The sequence below is a fragment of the Pseudocercospora fijiensis genome (genome assembly GCF_000340215.1).
Source record: "Pseudocercospora fijiensis CIRAD86 unplaced genomic scaffold MYCFIscaffold_5, whole genome shotgun sequence".
NCBI classification, from domain to species: Eukaryota; Fungi; Ascomycota; class Dothideomycetes; order Mycosphaerellales; family Mycosphaerellaceae; genus Pseudocercospora; species Pseudocercospora fijiensis.
In genome coordinates, this window is record NW_006921536.1 from 1,861,095 (window position 1) to 1,879,455 (window position 18,361).

The 18,361-nt window shown below is 48.7% G+C and overlaps 4 protein-coding genes across 4 annotated transcripts; all 4 read right to left on the bottom strand.

Annotated features, from left to right (window-relative positions):
- Nucleotides 1-2,360: 2,360 nt before the first annotated feature.
- Nucleotides 2,361-3,281, bottom strand: MYCFIDRAFT_5667 (uncharacterized protein; the record flags this gene model as incomplete). The annotated part of the gene is made up of 1 exon (XM_007928707.1): nt 2,361-3,281. A coding segment is annotated over one exon (921 nt), but the record flags the coding sequence as incomplete, so codon positions are not given.
- A 3,079-nt stretch (nt 3,282-6,360) lies between these two features.
- Nucleotides 6,361-6,867, bottom strand: MYCFIDRAFT_7621 (uncharacterized protein; the record flags this gene model as incomplete). Its single annotated transcript, XM_007928710.1, has 1 exon — nt 6,361-6,867. A coding segment is annotated over one exon (507 nt), but the record flags the coding sequence as incomplete, so codon positions are not given.
- A 565-nt stretch (nt 6,868-7,432) lies between these two features.
- Nucleotides 7,433-9,979, bottom strand: MYCFIDRAFT_50261 (uncharacterized protein). Its single transcript, XM_007928848.1, has 2 exons — nt 9,695-9,979; nt 7,433-9,637 (listed from the first exon to the last, which is right to left on the bottom strand). The coding sequence occupies exon 2, from the start codon at nt 9,189-9,191 to the stop codon at nt 7,614-7,616; it is 1,578 nt and encodes a 525-aa protein (XP_007927039.1). The 5' UTR covers nt 9,192-9,637; nt 9,695-9,979; the 3' UTR covers nt 7,433-7,613.
- Nucleotides 9,980-10,373: 394 nt separating this feature from the next.
- MYCFIDRAFT_175487 (uncharacterized protein) lies at nt 10,374-12,311 on the bottom strand (the record flags this gene model as incomplete). The annotated part of the gene is made up of 10 exons (XM_007929230.1): nt 10,374-10,426; nt 10,453-10,526; nt 10,563-10,720; nt 10,759-10,807; nt 10,831-11,047; nt 11,083-11,194; nt 11,225-11,336; nt 11,370-11,589; nt 11,625-12,044; nt 12,089-12,311. The coding sequence occupies 10 exons, from the start codon at nt 12,309-12,311 to the stop codon at nt 10,374-10,376; spliced, it is 1,638 nt and encodes a 545-aa protein (XP_007927421.1).
- Nucleotides 12,312-18,361: the final 6,050 nt, after the last annotated feature.

Consider the following 18,361-nt stretch of genomic DNA (forward strand, 5'->3'; position numbering starts at 1 on the left):
ACGGGATCCACGACATGGCCTGTTGGTCGAGCAGCTGAAAGGAAAGTTGATACCGGCGTTGTGGTGGTGGCAACAGGTCCGCCGCTGCTGTATACTGTGATTGTGCTGAATATAGTGATGGTTGCCGCATTGCTGCAGCTAGTCAGTGTCAACACTTTGAGAGTATGCGGGTGAGTCTAGACTTACTTGGTGCCTGGACCAGGCAGGGTGACAACAGGAGCTAATATAGTTGCAGCTGGCACTGGACGGCTCGTGATTGGGCCTGTCGGCACAATCGAGAACGTGCTTGGTGCAGTACCGGCAGGGTTGACAGTCAATGTTTGAGCAGATATAGGAACGGCGGCGTTGGTAATTGGCAAGCCGCTTGGGATACCATTTGGAAGACCGCTTGGGACGCCGCCTGGAAGAACAATAGGGATTCCGCTACCAGCAGGGTTCACTGGTGCTGTTTGAACAGGAGCTGGCATTCCACTCACGATATCTGACAAGCCACCTGGAAGGATGTTGTTGTGCAACCCATTTGGCAAGCCGCTAGCTGCTGGATTGGTAACCGAAGTTGGCACAGCGGTCAATGGGTTTGGTAGCCCACTTGGCGCGGGCCCGATGACAACGGCTGGGATCGCTGATGATGCAGCAGGCTGGGAAGCTGGAACTCCGACTGGGATGACAGCTGTAGAGAGGACTGATAGGACTGACGCGCCACTGCTGACCGCCGTCATCGATACACCGGATGCTGGAATAGTCAGCGTGTTTGCTTGAGTTATTGGCAGGCCTGTCGGCGCTCCGCTGTTGACTTGAGTGAAGACGAGCGCGGAAGTTGGCGCGGCGTTGGGAATGCCACCTGCAACCGAGGTGAAGGTCAAGATCGATGTGGCCAATCCAGAAGATGGGGTTAAGTTTGGTAGGCCATTTGGAAATCCATTTGGCACAGCAGAAGTCAAGGAGATCACAGGAGCAGCGCTAGGTAATTGAACATTGCCTCCGATCGACTTGTACGCAGAGTCCACTTTCGAATTGGTGACAGGAGAGTTGATGACCTGCTTAAAGTAGCATTGGCCAGATCCAGATCCGCCAACGAAAGAAAAGCCAACACATTTCTGAATAGCATCACATTTGACGATACAGTCGGAGAAGGATGACCCCGGTGCGTTGGAAAGATCTCCAGAATAGTAGTCGATGCCACAGTTGATGATGTACGTACCAACCTGAGCGCCATTACCAAGCTGCTGGCAAGAGCGACCTGTGGATGGAGTGGATGAGATCTGGACAGGTGGAGCATTGGTGGAGATAGTCATATTGCCAATGGTAGCACTGACAGCTGGAGCAGACTTGATGGCGACATCGGCAATGGACGGAACAAAGGATGATTGCTGAGCGCCAGCACCCTTGAAGTAGCAGGTGCCTGGGCCATAGTCACGGAGCCAAGAGAAGGCAACACAGTCAGGCATTGCATCGCAGTGAGGAAAGCATTCTTGGAAGGACGGAGAAGCCATGTGGCCAATGTCATTACCAGGAAGGTCATGCTTGCAGTTTACAGTGTAAGTCTGCAGATTGGAATCACGGTATTGAGCTGGACCGCTGCCTCCAATGGCATTCTCGCAAGTGCCCGAAGCTGTTGCGCCTGGAGCTGCAACGGCTGTCGATCCAGTTGGCAGCACGTTCGAGGCTGCAGGCGCGACGTTCGAAGCAGTCGGCAAGACGTTTGAAGCTGACGGCGGAATGTCAATCGTAAGCAGACCAGACGACACACCTGATGGTATGGTGTTCGAGGCCGCTGACAAGCTGGACACCAATGGCAGGACGCTCACAGGTACAAATCCCGATGGCACTCCACTTGGAATGAGATTTAAGGGCACAGCGTTGCTTGGCAAAGCACTGGTAGGAATGAACGCCGCAGGATTCAGGTTCGTGGGAGCTGCGTTCGTTGGCACAGCTGATGGGAGCAGACTGCTAGGAAGAAGACTGGCTGGAATGAAGCCTGAAGGTACGCCTGGAAGTGGAGTTGGGGCTGCGAGGCCTGGGACTGCGCTTGTGGGAATGAGAGCGGCAGGCGCAGCGGACGACAGTACATTGCTTGGCACGAAGCTTGCAGGTACGAAGCCAGAAGGTAGGCCTGGAATAACGTTGGTTGGGACGGCATTGCTTGGGAGTACGCTCGTTGGAATGATAGCAGCAATATCGCTTGTGGGCACGTCCGTCGGCGCTGCGATGGTTGGAGGCACGACATTCATCGGCGCAGCGTTGATCGGCATCACATTTGCGATAGTGCTAACTGGCACGACATTCGTGGGCACAACGTTATTTGGTAGTGGGATCGATATCAGGCTCGCAGGGACCAGTCCAGACGGAAGACCGGCAGGAATCAAGCTGATCGGAGGGACCGCATCGCTGGGTAGGGCGCTCGTTGGTACAACAGCAACACTAGTTGGAATGATGCTCGTAGGCGCGACGTTGCTTGGTACTAGTGCGCTAGGGATCAGGCTCATCGGAACAACTCCAGATGGCAGGCCGGCGGGAATCAGGCTGCTCGGAGGTATCGCATTGCTAGGTAGTACGCTACTTGGCACAACGGCAATAGGACTGAGTCCAGATAGCGCTGAATTAGGAATAGCGTTCGTCGGTACGACATTGATCGGTAGCAATGAGCTTGGAACAAGGCTGGCGGGCACGATTCCTGATGGTAGGCCAGCTGGGACCAAGCTGTTCGCGGGGATGGCGTTCGGTGGAAGCGCGCTTGTCGGCACAACAGCAATCGGGTTAGATGCTGTTGGAGCTGGGATGACATTGACGACAGTGCTGGGCACGAGAGTGCTCGGAATGGCTCCGCTCGGGATGAGATTGACTGGAACAAGCCCAGATGGGACGCCGACCGGATTCAAGCTGCTTGGAGGAATGGCGTTGGCGGGAAGCAGGCTGGTCGGGATAAGCATGGTTGATGTCGGGATAGCGTTTGTAGGAAGAGCGCTCGTTTGAACCAAGCTTGCGGGGTTTCCAATAGCACCGTTCGTTGGAATGACAGCTGTCGAGAGGCCGCTAAGCACCTCTGGAACATTGGGAGCGATGATTGGAAGGTTTGGCGCAGCACTCGTTGGAAGGACGCCAGAAGGAATGGCAGCTGTCGGGATCAGGTTGACAACGCCATTTGTGACAGCAGGAGTACCGAGTGGGACGATTGGCACTACACTGCCAGCGCCAGGCAAGCCAGATGGTATTGCGACAGGGATGAGCGCTGGTATCTGGCTGACGATGGACGGGTTGGTTGGAATTGCGACAGGAACAATGCTTCCTGCGTTTGGGACACCAGATGGGATTGCAACTGGGATGACTTCGAGCCCGCTTGGTACGACAGCGCCTGACAGCTGGCTGATAAGACTGCTGGGGTTGGAAACTGCCGTTGGGTCGGCTGGAATGCCTATTGGGACGATGCTGCCAGCGTTTAAAACGCCTGATGGAATGATTCCACCAATTGCGCCAGTTGGAAGGCTCGGTATGTTCATTACAGGAACGTTTGAGACGACTCCTCCTGGGTTGACAGGAAGCTCGCCAGTAAGAACCCCAGGTGCTGGGATCAATGTAGTGACGGCAGCCAGAGGTTGATTAAGAGGATTAGCGAGATTCGCGGGAACTGCAGGTGCTGGAACCAGCGTAGTGATGGCAGTAACCAATGGATTATCAAGCGGATTGGCCAAGTTCGTGGGAATTGCAGGTGCTGGAATCAATGTAGTGATAGCCGAGACCAGAGGTTGATCGAGAGGATTGGCGAGATTCGTAGGAACTGCAGGTGCTGGAATCAGCGTAGTGATAGCAGTAATCAGAGGTTGACTGAGCGGATTGGCAAGAATCGTAGGAACTGCAGGTGCTGGGATTAATGTAGTGATAGCCGAGACCAGAGCCTGAGTGAGAGGATTGGCAAGATTTGTTGGAGCTACTCCAGCATGGACGACAGAGACCAGAGGATTTGAGAGAAGACTGCTTGGCTGCAACAGACTCGCAATATTCCCGTTCGAGATGACATTAGGAAGGCCAGCCGAAAGAGGATTCACCGGAGCTTGTGAAGCTGGTAAAACCGGTGCAAGACTCGACAACGTCGGAATATTGGTAGTGCCAGGCAGGACGTTTGTAAGAATCGGCAAGGTAGTGACAGCTGGGATAACAGGAGCTGGATTCGACACCGCCGAGATAGTGGTAGTTGCTGCAGACTGAATGGGTGCAATGGTGGTGATCTGAGTGACACTCGGAACTCCAACATTCGAGAGCGGTGTGTTGACATGAGTCACCTGAGTAGCGACACTCAGGATTGGGTTGGCGACAGAAGGATGAGTGACGATGGTAGTAACTGCCGTCACCACAGGAGCCGGTCCAGCGACATTTGAGACCGCGTTGACGCCTTGGTTGACCGCAGTCAAGACGTGTGGCGTGCCTTGACCTGCGGACGCTACAGCTGTAACAACATGAGCGCTGCCCTGCTGAACAACTGTGGACGCTCCGCCGAAGCCGAGCACCGGAACGCCGAACAGGCCAGTGGTCTGAACTGTCGGCAAGGCGAGACCCCCAAGGCCGAACTAGAAATCGATCACGTGTTAGTGATATGTGAATGAGATGTGTAGCCAGGAAGGCTTACCTGTCGTTTCTGTTCCTGCTTTTCTGCTGGTGCTGCATTGACAGACACCGCTAGCGCAGTGAGCGCTGCGGAAGTCTTCCAATGCATGGTTGTGGACGAGTGCTCACTGCTGAATCAAAGCTCACTACTGTTGCTGCACAACAGGAAGGAGTTACGAGTCTTGAAGAAAGCAGACTGAGATGGGTGTTTTCACGATCTCTTATCCCTTTTCATTAGCATTGCTCTGCCGCCAACATCCGTTTCGTAAACGCTCACGCCCAACTTCCGAGTCCGCCGGCATACTCACTGCCCAATACTGTGGCATTGGCTCCATTGTTTCCGAACGGTAAGCCGAATGTTGCCGTGCGCCGTAGTCTGAGGTCAACTGTCTGCCCAATCGACTGTCGATTTGTCTTTGTAGGCATTCGGTGCCGTGAAAGTCGACAATGTTCCTCGGTCTCTGCCAAAACAAAGATCGGTCCAAGGGGAAGGTTATGCATACTTGGGATGCCGACCGATGCCGAGCCAATCCATGCCAAAATGGCATGTTGAGCGCCATCAAACTGTCCTGCTGGCAGTCCGGTGTGTACCCTTGAACCATTCTGACATTACTTTCCTTTACCTGAGTGCTGAGTGAAGCTTCCCACAATTTTCTCGCTGGAGGATCTCGATCGAGAGATGCTTGGAACCTCAGAATTGGTCTTGAGCCTCAGGCCAGCGTAAACATGGAGGCAACGTGTCGTTGCAGACCCTTCTTCCATGCCTTTACCCATCTCTGCTTGCTGACATTTGGCCGTATGAACCACAATTGCGAGACCTTCGCTGAGCGTTCTGTTCTCTAGCTCCCGTTGGCTTGTATCCATTCAATTCATCGCCTTTTACGCCTTCGCTCAAATCCATAGAGCATATTGTCTGGTATGGTGTCTTCTGGTTTCAGGTCAGTAGAGTTCTTGCGGTTCCTTGCAATGGTGCTACGAGAACTCTGTCTCCAGAGTAAATAGAGTTAGCATAGTCTACCATTGGTATCCAATCTAGTCAGCTTAGCGCTGAACGAGTCTTCAAGCAAGTTGAGATATGTATTGCGTGGCTGTTCCGGTCGGTTTCGAGTTGAAAATGGAAGCCCGACAGTGCCGCAACTACTCTTGTTTGGTCCAGTGCTAGTGGTCGAATTTGGGGATTTTTGTGGTAGAGGGCGGGCCGAAATTCCCAATACTCGGACCGGAAAAGCTGTTGATACCCGACTACGATTCGCGGCCACTTATTTACGGTGCGAAGGGCAATCAACGCAAATGTAACTTCTTTTATCGACGGCAGATTCGCTCCGAAGGTGTCTGAAGTGGTATTTGCAGGATCTCCAACGCCACCAGCAAGGACCGGCAGAAGCTTTACGGTTGAAGATTGGTAGATCTGACCCACCAGGGTGCAGTACCCTCCCTGAAGAGATGCAAGTTGTTCGAGAGACGGATCTCAATCGGAGGTACACTGGTGCCGGTTCATGCCCAAGACCCGTTTCAGGTCCCTGGTTGCGCTCCTTTTTGGGAGAATGCGGCGCCCTCGACTCGGTGCCTTTTGATTGTGCACAGAAAATGCCGAACAGCGATTTCTCCTTGGGCCGGCGGCTTCATGCTTCTCACACCACTGATTTTGAGCATTGCTTCAGCAGCATCTGCTTACCAGCATGGCAAATTGGTCGTGAAATGCGTTCACCCCTTCCCCAACTCCAATAACTTCAACTTCTTCACAACCTCCTCCACACACCCCTCCACAGCCTCTTTTTCCCTCGGATCCATCTTCCTAAGCACAAACCTCGCAACATCATCACTCTGCCTACTCGTCGGTCTCCCAATCCCAACGCCAATCCTCGCAAACGGCAACTTGCCCAAATGCGCCAAAACACTCTTGATCCCATTATGCCCTTTGGCACTCAACCCCTGCTGCGTTCTCAAAGACACAGCCCCCAGCGGCTTTTCCAACTCATCATGCACAATAACTAACCTCCCTTCTCCATCCGCCAGTGAGAGTGATTTCGTCCAATTCATCCACGCAGCTCTTACACCTTTTCCACTCTCATTCATGTAAGAAGTACTTTGCCATAATGTCCAATCCTCTGGTCCTTTGCTGACAAGACCATTTCCCAAGGATTTGTCTTTAGAGAATTGTGGATATCCTCCGAGATGTGCCGCCAGTTGATTGACTACCGTATGTCCTGCGGAGTGCAATGTGTTGGCATATTGTGCGCCTGGGTTCCCGACGCTGCAGATGAGCAGTGGAAGAGGACGCGCCAGAACAGAGGTCATCGGTGGTGGTCGAGATATCGTGGGAGGCGCGGACGTCTCTGCTGCCGCCTCTAGCAGGTTCTCCTCCGCACGCTGCTTCTGCTTTTGCTTTTTCTTCGCCTTGCCTTTCTTGGGAGGCTTTGTGACTGACGATCTCCGTCTCTCGCGTTGTAGCAGTGAAGTCGCGCTTTGATCTGCAGATGCAGATGCAGATGCAGGGATCGTCGCTTCTTGGCGTGTCGAATCGTCCTTCTCCTCGCCGACTGCGATTTCCCGCTCCGCTACTCTTTCCAGTTCTAGTACAGGCATATGTCCGCTATTATTCTTGTTTGTGGGTAGGGCATAGCGACAATAATATCAAGCACGACCGAGTAGTTTTTTTAGCACAAAGAAAATGCTGAAGCGTGACTCAGCACAATTACAATGATTGCTACATGCAGACACCGACGAGGCTGAATCGTCACATGCAAGCTCACTAACGATATCCGTCACCACTCGTGAGCATGTTTCCGTAGATTTGAGAGAGAACCGCAGAGACTGTTTGAAAGACGCTGAACTCCGTAGATAACTTATCTGCAACGCACGCTCCGATCGAATAATAACAGGAAGCACGCCACCCAAACAAATACGCTCTCGAAGACTAATTACGCTATTGGCAAAAGAATGAGTCGTAGAAAACGCCCTTGTTACAGTCTCCCCTAAAGCCCCACGTCCCTTGCCCTGCCCACGCACCACGCTCACGGAGATGGAGATCTCTCACCAAGTCGTGGCGCCACACTGCCAGACTTCCAGTCATGCCTCTCAAAGTACCTAAAGACGAGTTCGTAACCTTCAAGGTCGTGCACGATGCGGTCGACGCGACGATATCCCTTGACGTGGTCCATCCTCCTGTCTTTCTTAGCACAGGCATCGTCTCCACTCTCCTTAGCTTCGAACAGCGTTACGCTGAAGCGTCCAGGCTTGAAAATGCCCACGACTTGCTGGACCACATCGACAGTATCGCGACCGGTGTGACGAGTTGGAACGTTGGTCTCAAAGCTCGCGTATGAGCATTGTGGCTCCGGTGTGACGTGAACAGTCCAGTAATGGGTACTATCCGCATCACCGGGCATTGGCACGACACCGTTGGCAGAGTATCCACAAGGAGTGAATAGGTAGGAGTCGATGCTGGCATCTGGGTACTTGGAGACCGGGTAGACGTCGGCTAGGCCACAGTTCTCCGTGACGACAGTGCCTAGAGCATGACCTTCAGTGCTGAGCTCCTCGCCAAAAGTCAGAGGCTCATCGTCGTCAGAACTCAATTCAGCATGGTCAGTAGACGTCTGAGCGAAGACGTCAAAGCTAGAGTCGTCATTGCCGCCATTGACGAGAGTAATGCCATCAATGCTTGGGTTGGACGAGCCGCCATGTCCCTCCTGAATGACACCCAGATGAGCAATGGCATCCTTGCGAGCTAAGTGTGTTTTGCGAGCGTTGTCCTGGGCAATTGAGCTCGCATCTTCAAGATAGAATTGCCGAGCATTCTTCTCTTCCAAGTCGGTCATGAGAATCTCCAAAGTCTCATCGCCAGTCTCTTGCTCTGGTCTACGATGACCGTCCTCTGCTAAGACAGTCTGCTTGGTAGGTGTCTTGAAGCATTCCTCTTCTGGGGTAGCAGGCGGAGTGAGCTGTGTGCCTGGACCAGTAATGTACAGGTACCAGTGCTCCCCATTCATCTTTCCAATCATGTACGCACTTCCTCCCAGAAACATATTGTCGAGGTAACGGACTTCATCGCGCCAGCTACGATGGACTCCCTTTTGAGCATCGGGCAAGTTGAATTTCTTGCGACTGTAAAAGACGCGGTATGGAGTAGCAGCCGCCGACGTTCCTTCTGGCAGACTAGCCTTGATATGTGGGAATCCAGCCTCGATAGCGGCGATCTCAAGCATACGAGTCAGGCCGCGCAGCAAGGTCGTAGTACCGCAAGTCTTCAGCACAAGTTTGTGCGGAAAGACAAACATGCTCGACTCGGAGAGCAAGTAAGCATCGACGTTGCTGGACTCAATAACTGACAAAACCTTGCAGTTGACCAAGTCAAGCATGTCCTTCCATATATCCTGCGAGACCGCCTTCAATCCGTTTGGCGCAGCGGACGCAGGCAGCGCCTTCTCGGATGGCGTGAACCATACCTCAAGCAACTTTTCTGGTCCTTCGAAGGCATTGCTGGAGTCAAGATCGACAGCACTAATGTCTTTGTTGATTGTCCAATGTGGCGTTCCACTTAGAGAACATGGTGAATTTGTGTAGTTTGGTGGAATGTCACAAGGGACCATCTCCAAGCAATGTTCTGGCCGTCGCTGTGGGCTTCGAGGTGTTGTGTCCTTGCAAGGCTTTTCAGGCCTGGCGAGTCGCTGCTCTTTTGTTGAGGGTGTGCGTCTTCTGCTGCCTAGGCGAAGGGCTCAGATTCGTCTGAGGAGAGAAGGCGCACTGCTTCTGTTCTGAAATTGAGGCTGGCTTACGCCAGCAGCAAGCGGTGTTCTAGAGGGTAGAGCGACGTGGCCGACGTTAGGGAGGTCTCGCGGAGAGGGGGATAAAAGAGCTCTTGCGGGGCGGAATGGTGCCGACTATGGGTTGTTGCTGCTCTTGAGGTCACCGATACCCGGCGGAAGTATCGGGTGAAGGAGGCGAGGAGAGTGGATAGGCAGTTGATTGTGTTTTAGTCTCAGTTCAGTTTGTCTTGGAAAAGTGGTCTTAGGGGTGTGAGTCGTGTTATCTAGGCCTATGCCAGGTTTCAGCGGGCGCGTGAAAAAGTGTACAGCGAGAATGCCTGTCTTACTTCTTGGGCTTGCAGAGGCAGCGAAGAAGGTCTTCTGGACGCATAGAAGGGGTGTGGCACCTAAGTCAAGGCAGTGAATGGGCTCTTCACTGCGCCAGCTTGAAGCGGTGATCAGGCGAAAGAGCCTGATTGTCTGATTGTTTGTAGGAAGTCTCGAGGTCTCGTGCTGGGTTGCCAATTCCGATGGCAAACTTTCGCGTGCTTGTCAGTGGAGCGACACTAAGCTGTAGGCCGCTGTGAAGATCGCACTTCTGTGCCGCTCGATGCTTGGAAGCGTTGTTAGTTGGTGGTGTTCAGGCGGAAGAAAGGCTAGAAGTGATGAGGGAGTGATTTTGCGTGCCAATATTTTTGGGCGGGGCCGCTGGGCTGCATCGCATGCCAAGCCATATGCACTTGGCTCGTTTACATTCGGCTTGCCTTCGTGTCAACTGATGGCTGAGAGTGTGCACCTTCTCGTTTGGGGACCCAGTTATAGGCAGCAAAGCCCCATAACTGAAAGCAGCTTCATTAAGCGCACTGTCTACTTCTATAAACAGGGGTTGAGGAGGGTGGGTGCTCTGAAAGAGGCTGCCAAGCCCAAGGGAAGGTGGATGAAGAGGAAGAAGGCCTTCAGGGCAGCTAGCTTCCCTTATATATCTGCGCCTCTCATTGCATAAACCAACTCAGATATAAGACTCAGTCAGGGCGCGTGCTTTTGGCATTCATGTATGTATATGAAGCAGACATTCTTTGCTGAGAGGGATATCCCAATTAAGAACCCCAATGTCCAATTGGTGACGGAGATAAATCATATGTTCCAAAGAATTTAGGTCCGACCAAGACTTCTAGGTCTCTTATGTCAACCACCATTTCCTCCGGTCTTTCCCACGCCGGAAATCGAGCACTCCCTGGTCTTCTTCGGATCATGGCAATTCTGTGATATGCTTCCGCCCAGACAGGTCCTATCGGTGGACTGTTCTGATCGGAGAATTGCGATATTGCGAGAGGTGTATTACTGTGTGTCATCCAGAGTTGGGAGACCATGGGCTCAGAATTTGTGAGCCATCGCAAGGGACCTTCGGGACCAGGAAGCCAATACCTGCTGTCATGTTAGCTACCCATGCACCAGTAAATCTGAATCCGTTTTGGATACTCACAGCATGGCCCAGTTGATTAGTGAAGTAGGCGTCCAAGGCCCCTGAAGACCAGCCGCAGCATCGTCATTTGTTCGCATAAATGGGTTTCGATAAGGTTGTATCACATCGACGATGTATGCGAGCAGGCCTGCCGGAGAATCGCACAAGGCATAAGCGATTGTCTGAGGACGTTGCGACGTCTGCTGATATACACCTGGAGTTCGTGGAGGCGAGATGCCTGGAGAGTGTGTAGGCGAGGCATGTATAGGTGACACTGGGACCGAGAGTCCTTGAGGGCTGTAGTTGAAGCTAACTCTGTCTCATAGTCAGTTGCTTTGATTTCCCATTGCAATGGACGGTCGACCGTGTTGTCCTGGTTCAATGACTGGGTTTTTCAAAGAAGCCTAAAGTGTACTGACCGTGGATCAGGTACTTCGGGGTTCGCCGTGTGAAGTGCGACGCAGCTTTTACTATGCGTGAGTGCCATTAATCGGCAAATGTTGAGTCCCCTACGATACTGATTAGCGCTTGTGCTTCGGCTAGCCTCATACTCGACTTACCATCCCGAACCAGTCGTGATATACCGCGAATAGCCAAGACTCTTCATTAAGTTGTCGAACAACTCCGCTGTCGTAGAAATGTTGTTGCTCTCCTCGCTGACCTGGTTGCTGAAGCCAAAGCCCGGAATGCTCGGCACAACTACGTGGAAAGCGGGCACATTATCGTCGCCTGTTGGTGGCGTGAAGACCGGATTGCACAGCGCGTCAATCATATTAGATACTGCGATAAAGCTCTCGGGCTAGCCGTGGACAAACAAGAGCGGGATGGCATCCGCCAACGGTGCGACTGTCGATGGATGAAATGAAGTCGGGCGCCATGTATCACCACACGAAACTGTGGAAGAGTATTGTCAAAGTAGGCGTCCTGTGCACGCCAGCTGTAATCTTCAGTCCAGTGGTCCACCAGAGGTTCCAATGCTGCTTTCGAGAGCCCGAATTGTGATCGTTGCTGGTACTGTTGCATCTCTGGATCTCTCGGTAGCCGTGTAATGTCAAGTTTCTGCCTCGTGAGGTCCAGATATCGCTGCGAGACGTGCATGCGGTATGGAAGAACGACATTCGCGGCTGCTGATGGCGACCGACCGCGGCTGGAAGGAGTCGAAGCCATAGGCGAGATGTGTCCAGTGCTGAAGCATGGGGCTAATGGTTTGACTTGTACGTAGTCGCCAAAGTGCGCTTTGAACAATGAAGTGGACACCCGTCGTGAAGTGTTATTGCACCACAAGCATTGTCACGCTCGTAGTATAGTGAGTCAGGAAATTGATAGGAGTCGCAGCCCGAGAGCAGCGCGTCACCGGGCTCCAAACTGGCAAAGCTCCGGAAATTCAAAAAAGAGAGACTTGGATCACTGTGAATTGATTGGTTAGCTGAATTCAGTTTGGATTTGATGAAATTTGATTGAATATTTGATAGGTTAGGGATGAAAAGCTGAATTGTCAGCATAGTGGTTTTCTTAGACAGTAATGTTATAATCATTCTAACTAAGCTAAAGCAGGGGATTAGATACTAACTTATACTTAGAACCGCTAGGCGGTTCTAAGTATACTAAATTTAAGAATAAATATAACTACTCGGGCAGCGCCGAGAAGGAGGAAAGTAGTAGGATTTAGAGAGTGTAGGGACGTAAGTAGCGGTAGGGATGCTAATAGAGGGGTAGTATATATATATATATACGCTAACGAGGGTAGTAGATAGCGAAAGTAATAGTAGGGACGGAAGTCTCGGTCTAGATTATAGTAGTATTAGTATTAGTAGTAGATATTTAGGCGGCAAAATAGGTACGCTAAGGATCGTAGCGACGATAAGATCCTAGTAGTAGTAAGTTTAAGACGTCTTAGTAGCGGTAGCGGCAATTTTCGATAGGTAGAGGGTAGGAAGTAATACTAAGACTTTATAGGCATACTCGTAGTAATAGCGACGGCGAGGTCGACTTAGTCGGATTGTTCTATATATAAGCGCTAGGCTTTATTAAGTCGATAGGGAAATTTTAACCGTAATTAGAACGCTAATTAATAGTTGTAGCGGAAGATATTAAGTATCGTAAATATTAGTGTTTAAATTTAAATTACAAAGTAAAGTCAAGCTATATAGATTTCTTATATATTTAGTCTTCGCAGCTAAATAGGTAGAAATAATAGGAATAACGATAGTAGCGAAAGCAATATAAGATATATCGGTATTAGTAATATTAGAATACGCCTAATATTAGTTAGAGCTACTAAGAGTTGCTAAAAGTTACTAAAAGTTACTAAAAGTTACTAAAAGTTGCTAAAAGCTAATATTATAGCCTATAGATCGTAGGACCTTCCGGCCCTTAAGCGTTTAGAGATATTAAGAGTTGCTAAAAGTTGCTAAAAGTTGCCGAAAGTTGCTAAAAGTTGATACTAGGGCCTATACATCGTAGGACCTTCCGATCCTCGAGCGTATAGAGATATTAAGAGTTACTAAAAGTTGCTAAAGGTTAGTATAAGAAGATATAGAGGTAGGCTAAAGGCGAACTAGTTAACCTTAAACGAAATGCGAGTTTATAGAACACTCTAATTATTAGGGATATAGAGGTTTTGAAAGATAATAAAAGATGCTAAAAGATGCTAAAAGATAGTATAAGAACCTAGAGATAGTAGGATCTTCCTATACTCGAGGACAACGAGGACAGAAGTTGCTAAAGCTTAATATAGAGTTAGAATGCGGCCTATCCGCGTTTAAAGCGAGATACGTAATAGAAGAACGGAAGCACGTTATAGCTAAAGCTACAGAAAGCGTAAAGGAAAACAGTACGGCCCCGACAAGTAGAATACGAGACATACGGGATACTAAAAGTTACTAAAAGTTGCTAAAAGTTGCTATAAGTTGTCGAAGTTAATGTTCGCTCGGAGTCCGCGACAGCCTTAAAAGCAGCGATCGTAGTATTAGTAAGGAGGAACAGGTACGCTAATGCCGTTAGTCTAAAAGGCTGCAATGCCTAGCACTAAGACAAAAGCTAAGCTCTAGCTGCTAGAAGCTATCGGAGAGGGTTTAATTAAATAAAGCTAATCTAGCTCGATGTCGGTAGTAGCGAGACGTATTATATCGGGACGCTTACGCTTAATATATGCTACTATTGCTACCTGCGATCCTAGTATCCGTTCCTATAGATTCGAGCACCGCCTTAAACCTAGATACGCTCGGCCTTCTAGATATATCGTATCGTAGCGATAGGGCACTACCTTACCTCTTAAAATAGTGCCTTCTCTTTAACTTTTAATAGCTTTTAGAACCGTTTACCGCGGCAAGTACTGCTGCTAGATGTAGTATCCACTTTATACCTAGCTAGAACTTATATTTCTTAAATCTAATAGCGGGCTTTATTAAGGCTTGTTCGTAGTTATAGTCGCGTCGAAGGGAAGCGCCGAATATATAGTATTTAGCGGAGTGTCGTACCTGTAACTAAGTATAGTAGTATCTAATCAGCATTACGACTTGTTCTATATATACAAGTCCTTGCCGTGTTTTCGAAGCAGAAGCGAGGCGCTCTAATTAGCTAAAAGTTAATAAAAGTTCTCGAACCCTATCTCGCCTTAACGCAATACTTCAAGTTCTTATAAAGTCTAATACTAAGTAAGTCTATTACTATATCTCGAATCGATACCTCGCAATAACGGCAGTTCTACGCCCGCTCGGCTAGTCTTTAAGGCGTATCGACAAGCGATTACGGATGTGTTTAGCGCTATCGCGTCGGTAACAGCCTAAGGGCCTATTACCTATACCGCTAAAGGAGAAACTAGTTTTAGCTACAGATTACGAGAAGAAGATATAATATACTGCTAGCGTACGTCGGAGTCTAGAATATCTTAGCCTCGTCGCTCGGAGCGCGGATATCCTACTCTTTTCTTAAGCGCAGTCCGCGAATGCTTTTACTAGGATGTCTACGGAGTTTTACCCTCTCGGCGACGCTTAGATCTATATTAGCAACACTTAATATCCTCCTCCTACGCATCGCTATAACGGTGCTTAGAGGATTCGGGCTATAAGATGCTAATCTTAGTATTGTCGTAAAACGATAAATTCGAAAGCCGCGCTAGTATAGGACGACTGTAATACTTTTACTCTCTACGACAACTGCGTCGCGTATAATCTTAACCGAGCGGAAACCGAGATACTTAACGTTACTACTAGCGTATTAGCCGCATAATCGAGAGAAGAACGCTAATATACCGTACGAGTTAGACTTAGAGGGATCGTAGGATAGAGTACGGCAAGGTCGGTATACGACGTCTAACCTCTAGCTAAGGTAGCTTAGCGGGACATTAATACGCTCGTTCTATCTACTCTCCTATAGTAGTGTTTCTTCGATCTGCCTAGCAGCTTATTAATACTATAGATACGAGCTGTCTAGTAAGACGTACGATCTCGAGCGGGACGGACTACAAAGGTCGATTACGTAATGCTAAGCACTATTAGGGGATATAGGAGGAGTACCGTAATATCTAATTTCGCCTTTATCGCGGTAGTTATAATATAGAGAATTAAGAGCAGGTAGCATACTTCGTAAGGGACTCGATAACAAGCGTTACTATAGTATAGCCTAGCCGGGCTATAGTAATACAATAAACATCGTTCGCGGGCACTATAAGCCCGCAACTATTACGCTTTTTAATACCTAGAGTTACTTACCCCTTGCTAATCTAGGTATAATTCGCTAACGATGTAGCACCGCCGCCTATTACTAGTAGATCGAATCTATAGCAGACAGCCTTTAGCTACTAACTTAAGCCTTCCGCGCCTTCGCCGGGGCTTTATAACAAAACTACGCCTATTAGAGTATACTGCTAATAGGGATTACTACGCGCTATGTAATATACTAAATAGAACTACGTTTTTAGTAGTCTGCTAACTCGCTAATCTAGACCTCTAGTACGGCAAAGAGCAAGCGGCATAAGTGTAGTAGACTAGTCGCATTCGGTTATTACTAAGCTCTTATTAGCGCCCTCTTCGGCGCCCTCTTCGACGCTCTTTTCGACGCTCTCTTCGACGCTTATACAAATACTCTATAATAGCTAGTCGCCCTCTAATTAATATTAACTTCGCTAGAGCCTAGATAGAAACTCGGATAGACCGTAGCGCGACGCATTAGGACATTATTATTACACTTTACTACAATTTCGGAACACGTATTAGGCTTTCTTAATTCCGAGTACGTCTAAAGACATAGGGTATAACCTCTCCAAATCGAGCATCGAATTACTATATATATAATATCGCAATCCTTAAGCAACGTATCGCGTTCTATTTCTACTATGTGCAGGTATCTAACGCTAAAGCTTAAGGATATCTTTAAGACGACAGCATTAATATTAGGCTCCGACGGCTTCGCGACATTAGGAGGTCTCTCTAGCTTTATAAACAAATTCCTTAAAGTATAGAAGAGGAATACCTACTCGGTATCTACGAAATTCTACGGACCGAGCTATAACGTAAGAGAGTTAATAACTACAGACGACGAAATCTCTACTAATATCTGCGCTAGAATTACAATATTGTCGGCCGTAATCGCATCTATAGAGCGCTTAGAGAAATTAATCTAGCAGGTATCGAAAGGCGGCGTCGCAGCATAAGACGCTAATAGTATATATAGCACAAATCTACTAATCTACGAAGCTAATGCCTTAAACCTAGGGCTAGCTAGCCGTCTCTAGGACCGAACTATTCCTAGTCTATAGATATATACTGCGCTTTCGAAGTCTAGGGTTTCGAAATATATAGCGCAGTCGATACGTTCTTACGTATAATTAAATAGATGTACGTTAGTATTACTACTCGCACTATAGTCTCGGTTATAGCCTAATATGTCTCGATTATTAAAACACTCGGATATGCCCCGCTAATCCTACAATCCGACCGTAGACTAGAGACTACTATAGCTACTAACGCCTATATTACGATCCGCCGCACTCTAAATAGCGAGTATAATAAAGAGGCCGCAGAGGACATCGAGCTAATAGTACTAACTTTTAGCGAGATAGTGCGCTATAGCACAAGCCGCATAAATTAGAGGATTAAGCACATCTAGGGCTAGTCGGCTAAGGCTCTCTCCGGTCTCCGCAAACTCTTCCTAGCGCTTAATCTATAAGGGGCATTCTTACCTAACGATAAGTACGACCGGATCGCTATACTCTTCGTATATATACCGATTATAAGGAGCGTAATAGACGAATTCTATTATTTGTAGAACTATTACAAGATTAGAGCTTAAGGCGATAACGTACTCTCTAGTATTCCGGTTATGCTCGATAGGCATCTATATAGGTTCGGCGTAGAGTAGTTCGGCGTTTAAGTACTACCCGAGCTTCTCGTTAATATAAAAGCAGATCTCGAAGGCTTTAACCTCGATAAGTACCTACCCGAAGCTACAATATATACTTGTACAACTATCCTCGTAGAGTAAGGTTTTATAATACTATTATAGGGCGGTAAGGTAGATATCGAATACTAGCAGCTTTATATATAGGCTTATATACGTTTGCGCGTAGCACTGCTTTCCTTATTTGTAAGCGGCTAAGATCTACCCGAGTCGGAGCTACTAAGGCACGCTAGGTACTAGCGTCTAAACCGCGATAACGATATAGTCTTTACTGCGGCTAATTAGACGAGGTATACTAGGCGCGTTCGTCCCGAAGACTAGCACTTAGCGGACCTCTTAGACGGTCTATACCCGTACGACAATAACTCTAGTAGTAATATAGGTTATATAAGTGCCGACGATAAGGGGTAGGGAGATAATAGCGACGGTAAAGACAGGCCGCACTTTAGCTATACTTTTGATTTATAGACGAGCCTAATTATTCTAACCTAAGAATTAGTAGCTAGCTCTTATTCTAGTCGAGTTTACGAGCTTAACTTAGTAGCTAACATCGTCTATTACTAGTAGCACCGCTAGCATATCGAACACAATTTCCCCTCGAACCTTCTTTAACGCTCTATCCTATTAGCTACTAGGCCTCGAGCAAGATTACCGCGCCCTTTAAGACTTACTGTCGTGCTTGTGTGCATCCTAGTTAACGAAGACGCAGCACCGCTAGCAGTAAGGACCTCTTAATCGCGTAAGCGAGCTACGATATACCCCCTTTCTCTTCCTATACGTAGATAGTTAGATAAACCTAATAGATCTCCGTTTCTCTCTTATCCTATTATTTAGTATATATCGGCTAAGGCTATAGAGCAGTTAACTACGATGCCTCTACGAAGGCCGTAACAATCGCTAAACCGTCTCGATAAACTAGAGTACTAGCGCGAGAATAGAGTATATACCGTAGGGGGGTTTATATACGAGGAAGAGTAGGCCGATTTCTTTAAGCCTAGATGCCCCTATTGCAACTTCTAGAACCCGCAGACCTTCTAGGATAATCTTAGAGCTATTTAGCGGCAGTCGATATTACGGCAAACCGGTCTATCCGTAGTAGGTACTCCGATACTAAACCGGCAATCTTCTATGTCTAGTAGCAATACCTACGTCG

Excerpts from the sequence above, each read along its gene's own strand:
- MYCFIDRAFT_50261 (XM_007928848.1), bottom strand. The coding sequence starts at position 9,191 with ATGGTCCCTTGTGACATTCCACCAAACTACACAAATTCACCATGTTCT.